General features: G+C 33.0%; 1 protein-coding gene across 1 annotated transcript in view; it reads left to right on the plus strand.

The window, feature by feature from the left end:
- LOC106460628 (dynamin-1-like) overlaps positions 1-7,717 on the plus strand; it is a 40,094-nt gene extending 32,377 nt beyond the window's left edge. Inside the window, exons 14-17 of the mRNA XM_013920354.2 lie at positions 2,218-2,370; positions 3,359-3,490; positions 4,669-4,725; positions 7,330-7,717. Coding sequence (XP_013775808.2) covers positions 2,218-2,370; positions 3,359-3,490; positions 4,669-4,725; positions 7,330-7,434 — 447 coding nt within the window. The 3' untranslated portion in view covers positions 7,435-7,717. The remainder of the gene's footprint in view (positions 1-2,217; positions 2,371-3,358; positions 3,491-4,668; positions 4,726-7,329) is intronic.
- Positions 7,718-9,081: the final 1,364 nt, after the last annotated feature.

A 9,081-nucleotide genomic window follows, 5' to 3' on the forward strand; every position in this document is an offset into this window, starting at 1 on the left:
AAACAAAATCTACGACCTAACTTGAGACCTTTTTTGAAACTTTGATAATCTTGTAATATGTCATTGTACAAAATGTATACTAAGGTATATTTACATCCGCCCTTTCTTTACACCCATTGAAATGAAGTGCGTATGCATGCGCATTTAGACAGAAGTTGCGCACCTATTATTTATTATTATTCTTATAACTAGCAGAAATACCCACCCTCCGAGCAAGGTATAACTGCTAGTTTCTGCGGAAGATTATTGGGCCTACGGCCTTTTCTGGAATTGTTCTACAACAATGTTCTCATACTTGACATTCAGTAATGTTCACCATCCATTAGAAAAAGGATTTTATTGAAATTTTACTTTAAAAATGAGGTATCATCACAGCATTACATCACAGAGTAGATTTTATTGAAGTATTTTTTTGTAGACGCAGTTATCAATGAAAGTGTCTTGCTGTTCTGTTGCAATACTCATGAGATTTTCACTAAAGAAAAACAAATAATGTTTGAGTTTGTTTTTTGATTGTTTTATATTTGAAACTTACTCCTGTTTTTGTAATTTTTATTGGTTAAATCTGAAATATATCATTTTTGAGGAAATTTCAACTGTTTTATTTATTGCTCAGCTATAAAAATACTGCCTAGGTATATAAATATTACCCAGTTATGATTGGTGATGATCGGTGTGGTAGTTTCCGAGATCCGAGTTTTGGACGTTTACATCGCAGGCTCCATTATAATAAGATATATTTTCATAAGTTATCACAATATTTGAACATGAATTTAGGATGGTTTGAAAAGTTAAAACTCGCGCATCATCATTGCTAATTTTAATATTTTTGTACAAATTTTGTTAAAATATGATGTATCTTAAGTCGTTAGAAGCACATTACTATAGTTATTGTTACTCAGCATTTCTTATTAACAAGTTAACATAGTCAAAACCACTTCTTATATCCCCTTAATTTGTTTTCTTTTACATTGGTGAGTTTTCTAATTTTAGTACATGTCAGGTCGATATAGCATTTTAGGGCTGCGAATCGAAGGATCGCGGGTTCGAGACGTGTTGCCATTAAACATCCTCTGCACTTTCAGTCGTCAGAGATTTATAAAAGTGACAGTCAGTCCAGCTATCGTGTTTGTACATCAATCCTAGGGTTCTCTGCTCAGGTCGTTTAATTCCACATGCGTGTAAGATGTTTTTCAATTATTCTTTGAGTTGATAATATAAGTATTCTTAATTTCTTTATGAGTTTCAAATGTAACAACTTTGCCTATTCTGAGTTCGAATCCCCATCACCGAACATGCTCATCCTTTCAACTGTCGGGACGTTATCATGTGACGGTCAATCCCACTATTCTTTGGTAAAAGAGTAGCCCAAGAGTTGGCAGTGTGCTGTGTTGACTAGCTGCCTTTCCTCTAATCCTGTGCTTCTCAACTGGTTGATGGTTCACCCAGAGGTTAATGAGATCAGAATCAGAGTAAATGATAATGATGGGGTGAATAGCAGGGTGAATCAATATTATTAATTATACAACAAATTCAAGAGCAAAAACGTCATTAGGTATTATTATTATTTATTTTTGTTGTAGTTTGATAAATGTTTAAGTCATAATAAAGAATTTTCATTTAGTGCTTTTTGTCTTTTTTTTTCGAACTTGGGTGAGTGAGCAGTTATGAAAAACTTATAGGGGTGAATGATATTGGAAAGGGTTGAGAAGTCTGGTCTATCATTGCCAAATCAGGGACTGCTAGCGCAGATAGCCCTCGTATAGCTTTGCGAGAAATGAAAACCAAACCTATGTTAATCCTTGTCTACATCTATATCTTGATAAGGTCCAGTATATATTTATTATAAATCAAAACAATGATGTAACAAGTGAAGTTACAAGATAAAAACATGCTATTAAATAAATCAAATACAATCTATTCAGGGGTGCAACTAGACTTTATGAGGCCGATGGAGCAAAAATTACATGGCGGCCTAACCCATGGTGTAAATTATTGTAAGGTCCCCAAGAGGTGTGATCCGATGTAAGATAGGCAGATATCAGAACACACGATGTTTTGAAACATTTCGTATGTATATTAGCATTTTGAAGATTATCAGAGTAGACTACTTTAAGTTAATCGTCCTTGAAGAACGTTTCATTTGTAACTGCGTAGGTAAATCATATCAATCTGGATAGCGTATTTTTCCATATACACGTTCTCTTTACTTTTCAGGATACTGATTCTTCTTCAACAACTTCAAACGTACAGAGTCAACAAAATACTCCAATATATGAAAGAATGCGCTTTCCTAAAGAGACCGAAGAACTAATTAGTGTGGAAACAAGTTTCTTCCCAAAGAAGACTGAAAATTCTGCTAGTTTGGAGGTTACACTTTAATGTTATGATAAATGACACCGTATTAAGTTGGGAAATACAACATCAACTACGATTATTGAAGTTACAGTATCAAACTTTGTCAGGAACTAACTTTTTTTATTTTATATCTTAAAGCAAGAATATGGGTGTGTTAGATAAGTATTCTTCAACAGTAGGTATCTGTGACTTGTTGGCGATAATTCGATGATAAATGAGCAGTAAGAAACTCCACTTGTTTCTTTTTAAATAATATATATATTCGAAACAAGTTAAACGTATATACAAAAACTCTTTATTCTATGGAGATTGTATTGTATCTTAAACACTACTCTATTCTCTTCTTCTTCTTGTGAAAAGTCCACTTAAGCCAATTCAATTGCTTTAGAATTAAGTTGACAAGCCGAACTCATTTTCTCTATTTCTTATTGCTATAGTGTCCGTGTATAGTTCACTTACATTGTCGTTGAGTTACCGCAGTTGTATTCTGAACTTCAAAAAATCGTCTGCCTTTTGTCAAAGTTCACTTAGGCAGGTTCAATTACTTTAGAACACCCTTTGAACTTATTCTCCTTATCTCTTTCAAAATTGTTAATCTCACTCTAAAATATCAACCATTAGGCCTTTCACTCCCACAACTGTTAACTTTATGTTTAACTTTTATCTGACCGATCGTTACTTCCGCGTGACTTTACTTTTTTCTCTCTTCTTTCCTGTTCCCGCTCGTTTGGTCGCCATTATTTATACGTCTATAACTTAGGCCTTCTAGAAATCTCTATAGCCTAGACATCAACATATTGCACACAACGTTCGATAGCCTCGACATCAATGCATTACAAAAATGTTTTTTTTCTCTTTATTTCAATTAATTCAATATATTTTTTCGTATATAAGTATGTAATTGTTATGCATTATTTTGTGAATTTCAGGACTCTGTTCGCAAGATTTACGTGAAAAAAAGAGAGTAGAGAGTTATAAAATACTTCTGAATTATTTTCAGTTACTCAACGATCCAAACATACAGAGCCAAGTGGACCAGTTAGTAGCTATGATTGAATCTTACATGAAAGTAGTAGCCAAGACGATTCAAGACTTAGTTCCGAAATACATCATGTTGTTCCTTGTAAAAAATGTACGTATTTTATTTTATCTTAACGCTATTTGTTAAAGAAAGGTTTTACTCTTGGATTACTGTGGCTTGGTTTTACCAGTGTACTTTAGGAAACTTCATCGAGCACATAAAACAAATATATATTTATCGAATTAACTTTATATAGAAATAATCTGAACTGCAAGGTTGTTGTTCTTTTAACGAGTTAGATAGCCCTTGTTATACTGATAGTGAAGCATCGACTGTGAACTAACATGCTCGTGACATGGTGTCGCCACTTTATATATTCGAGGGAATTATTCAAAAATGAATGTTCAGTTTTTTCAAGCACAGAGCTACCTACGCTAAACTCACCATTAGGATTGAACCCTGAATTATAGCGCTGTAAGTCTCCGTTGAGCCATTGGGGAGTGGGACTAATCTATTTATCCTTTCTAGCGAGTTCATATGTCATTAATACTTCTACTGCTACTGTATACTATTTGATTGTCTGTTCTGTAATCTCAAAAAAATAAAAACGTGAGAATATAGTAATGTTTTAAAAGGGAGACTATGAAATAAAATCATACAATACATTTTTAATAACGTGATGATTTAATGTACAGAAATTGCCAACAAAGAACCATAAAATCATACAATCCATTTTTAATAAAGTGATGACTTAATTTATAATATACCCAGCAAAGAACCATGTTGAGACTGGATAAACAGATTGTTTTCTGCATCACTAAATTGATATTCTATACAGTTAGTAAATCCTCTACGCCCTTTTGGTAAACCTTAAAATATTTCATGTTCACGGCGTATCCAGATGAAGACCTTATAACAAGTTGTACATGCATTACATTGCTACAGTGAATTGATAAAAACTGTACAGTCATAATACTGATAAGTAAACACTTTATAAAAGATAATAATTACACCCGCTAGGTACATATTTGATACAAACGGTATTCACATCATATCGTAGCTAAAAGGTTGATAAAAAAACATATCATGTACACCATTAGGTAAAAACATTATAAAAAACTTTAATTCTGTCACATTTCCGAGTAAAAACATAATGAAAATGGTATACAAATCATAACACTAATTGAAGGGTCAACCTCATTATTTTATTTATTACAGGGATAGATTTTGCAATGTTTATTAATTATTTATTGATACCAGATTGATATATATGCCTAATTCCCTTACAGACTATGACATATGCAACAAAGGAACTTACAGGAGAACTTGTAGCTGATTGTGCTATTGTAAGTATTAAGAAATATATCCGTATAAATATATATATATACATCTGTTTCGATACGAAGCAAAGAAACATTAATCTAACACTGTTCTGTGATAAATTAATGATTAGGTTACATTATAAGTACCAATCCTGGTTCTAAAGTGAGTTTTACTTCATACTCACGAGTCAGTTTCTGATACTTGCAGGACATTTTGTGCAAATACAAAGAGCCGTAGTCAGAGAGAAGACGCTAAACGACCACTTCAATATTTTAAAAAGTCTAAAAGGGTCATTCTTATCCGATTTTTTAAATAAATACTAAATTTTCGTGTAAAAGAAAAGGGACACATTTATCTGACAAAAAAGACCCCCACACTCTCGATGACGAGGAACCCACTTTGAGACTAATAATGGCTGGAGACATGATGATGACAAAACCTTGTCGAAACGTTGTACATTTGCTGTTATGTTAAACTTATATTAAAGTTTTTCTTCATTACCCATTCAAGCCGTCTCCAGCCATTATTACCCCCACACTCTGCTGTGCTGGCTACACCCCTGATGTTAATTTATGGCAAGCTTCAAATACATGCACAATAATTTATTCCCGTGAAACTACTTATGTAAAAAACATATACAGAAATGGCGAAACCGGGGTGGACGATATTCAATAATAAGTGTATCCAAAATGGAAGACGTGAATTGCTTCATCAAGAAAATACTTAGTAATGGAAGATGTTTCACTCGCAAATTCATTATGTTGAGGATTAAATAAGGACAAGCTGAGGAACCCATCTTACGTCCGAGGGCATGAGGATTGAATGTAGGGCTTGAACTAATGAACTAAGTCAAGAAATTATATTTATATGCTTAATTTATTTCACACATAATTTACTTTACAACTGCTTTAGTTCACACCTACTTTTTCACACATTAACAAAATGGTGTTAGAATTTTATTTTATTACTTTTACTAATCCTTCTCTACAGCCTCAGAATTTATTCATATTCTGAATGCTTCTTCATAGACCACATTACAAGTTGTTCTTCCTTCTTGGGTCAAAATAAAGATATTTTTGATGATCTTACTCTTGAATCCCCAACATAGAACTGACCATGTGGAAAACAAGAGTTTTTCAGATGTGTCCCTGCCACTTTAAGGGGCTGAGCTTGTGCTTTTTTGTTTTTCTTTTTTCTTAGCAAAATTGTGAATGTTTAACATTTTAAAGGAAAAAACCCAAAATATCCTAAGAAAAATTCAAAATAAAATAATTTAGAATTAAAATGGAATTAAGACTCTGGAGCCATTAACTAAGTACATATTTTTGTTGAAGGCGTGGTCCCGGGTAAGTGAGGCTGAGTAATTACCACTCTATGGCATATTCCCTAATCTAATGTATCATTTTACCAAGATTGGTTTGAGATTAGTCCAAAAACCACGGGGTAGTTCGCGGACAAACAAACAATTTTCTACTTTTATATATATATAGATTGTCTGGGTAATGTGTATTGCTTTCTTACAAATGCGACGAACACAACGATGGAAAAGCATATTATTCCACAGAAAATGTTATCATTTACATTTCAGTTAAAATACCTGTAAGAAAACGTGAGAGCTGAACAAGGGGAACGACCTTCACAGTTCGCTGTCTAGCTGATCTGCTTGACTTTCCATGCTTTCCGAAGACTAATTTTGTGATTTAACCATCAGGATTTATTACCTAAAAGAAGCGAATAGCACCTTCAGGAAAGTTCCTCTGTTACTTATAACAATTTCGTGTTCCATCAAATGCATGGCAGTAATTTCTACGAATCGTACTCTAATCACAGCATGTGACATCATGTAAAGCGTAATTCTCATACATCTCCTACAACACAGCTTGAATTAATCACCAATATGAGCCTTTCCTTAAAACGTTTCACATTGTACACAATTCTAATTATACTAATTAGTAACTTGGGTGATATACACAAGAACATGAATACTTTCAATGGATGATATTGATCTCGTTGTCATATTCGAAAAACTTTTGTACTACGTAATGTTGCTTTATTTGAATTTTTGAAATAGCCAAACGAAAAAGCTTTAATAAGCTATAAAGTTAATAAATGTAGTACAAACTTTTAGCTCATAGCTCCATCTCTTGACCAATATCAGATCTAATTACAACCGCAGGTATGGAGGATTCCATCTTGTTTTTAATATGATAAGCTCCAAGGCTGTTGTGAAAACCCTACAAACTCAAAGGCTGAACAAAGCACGTGACACTTACAGGGTTTCTCAAACTTTTATTTATCGTTCTCTAGCAATATTATATTTATAACACCAGTTATACTGAAACATTAAATACTTGCTAAAACAATGCAAATACCTTCAATTTCAATGGAATATAGGTGTATTTCTGTTTGTTGTAAAAATGGAAATGCGTTAATATAATCAGGATCTCTGTGAAAACCATCCGTATCACTTTAGGGGTCGCGACCAACAGTTTTGGAGACGCTATGTTCTAGGATGAGCGAACTAAAACCACTTTCCTACATTTTGTATTTCATGTCTTAAGGCCAGTTCAAGTGATTTAAATATTTATCTCCTTACATTTTATCGTTTTTTATTATTTTTTAAACAGGAAACTTTGATGTCAGTTTGTGTTGAAGACGCTAAAAGACGAGAAGAGCTTAGTATAGCGATTGATGCTATTGAAACGGCACTGGAAATAGTTGGTCAAGTTTGATAGAACTGCCTTTATTTGTCTTCAGAAAAGAAGTTGTAAAGGATAAATAACATCTCATCTGTTTTGGAAATCATTCATTAAACATATATAATTGTAAGCAGTATATAGTTTAGCATTCTGATTATATACATCTAATTTCTAGTTGCTCTATTTACGTCAAACGTTTATCAAAAAGTTCAAAAATGTTTTAGTTTCTGTAAGAAATCCTAAAAGCAGCAAATAAAAATCAAATCAAGTCACCATTGACCAAACAAGTGATGAATAAAAATTTACAAACATGTGACTTCGAGTTTGCTTTACTTTTTTAAGTGTATAATTTGAAGTTTATTATTGTAACAAATCATTGTTTCTTAACTGTCTGATCAGAAAATATTACATGATCAGTTGATATATTGTATCTCGGTAACTTACACTTGAAGTGACTAACTGTGAACGTCATCTAGTGATAAATACGAAATATTTCACGGCGCATAATTCTGTTTGTTAGAATAACCCTACTTCTTTGCTTCCTTTTCACATTAACTGATGCTCTCTTTCCTGTGAATTTGGCTTTATACATAAAGTAAATTGAACATCATTATAAACATCATTGTATTACCTACCCATAATTACGAAGAAGCACAAACAGAAATACTGAAGATAACAACAACTTTCCCTGTCATCATTTGTGGCCGAATCTATAACTAAAAACAACTGTTTCGGAAACGAAGCTCATTGATTATTTCCACGCAATCATGAAGGTTGGAAAATATTTTGCTTGTATTTTGTAACAAAAAAATTATCCTTCCACTTTTGATATTTTTAGCCGCGGCATAGTGGCTCACAGAATGGCTCCGAGTTTGTTTTTTTTTTTCTTGTTTTTTTTTTTTCAAGTGCAAACATTTAGCTCATAGCTCCATCATACCTTGAGCGATTTGAGATCTAATTACAGTTTTGGACTCAGGAGGTCAAACCCTTTCGATTGATGTATTTCGTGCCCAAGGTCTCACAGATTAATTTACTCTAATTCTGCCTAAAATAATTTTAATGTGAGGGTAGGCTGGTAGAGATTCTGATGAGTAATAAAATCGAATCGGGTATACGCGCGCCCCACGCTCGGTATTGCTGGCGCGCAAGAATATCACTAATAAAAAGGGGGATTGATTTAGATTGATTTATTCTAATCCTGACTAAAAGAATTTTAAGGGACGCAGGTACTAAGGATTTCCTCTTGTTTCAACCCAGTGGTTATATTTTCAGGCTACAGATCAAAGGTTTTGGGAGTCTGTATGCCAATTAGCATTCTTTGCACTTTCAGTAGTGTACGAGATATAAAAATTACATTCATTTCCGTTATTCCTTAATAATGGTGGATACTGTTTGGCTGGCTGCCTTCTCTATTATCAGTAGTTTAAAATTAGTGGCGGTAATAAAGACAATGGAAAAAATCAATCGGAGAAAACAATACAAAGAAAATTACACAAACAGGTAAAAAAAAAAAAATACGTCCTTTATTTTAGGAATGGTACAAGATGACAAATTCCAAATAAGCATTTTACTTTTTTAATATCACATACATGCGTAAACACTGTAAGATTGGCTTAGCTGTTATTGATACTGTTTTCCAAAATACTTTTTTGACTTATTTATCTGTTTTTGTAATTTTCT

This window comes from Limulus polyphemus, unplaced genomic scaffold (assembly GCF_000517525.1).
Source record: "Limulus polyphemus unplaced genomic scaffold, Limulus_polyphemus-2.1.2 Scaffold805, whole genome shotgun sequence".
Lineage (NCBI taxonomy): Eukaryota > Metazoa > Arthropoda > Merostomata > Xiphosura > Limulidae > Limulus > Limulus polyphemus.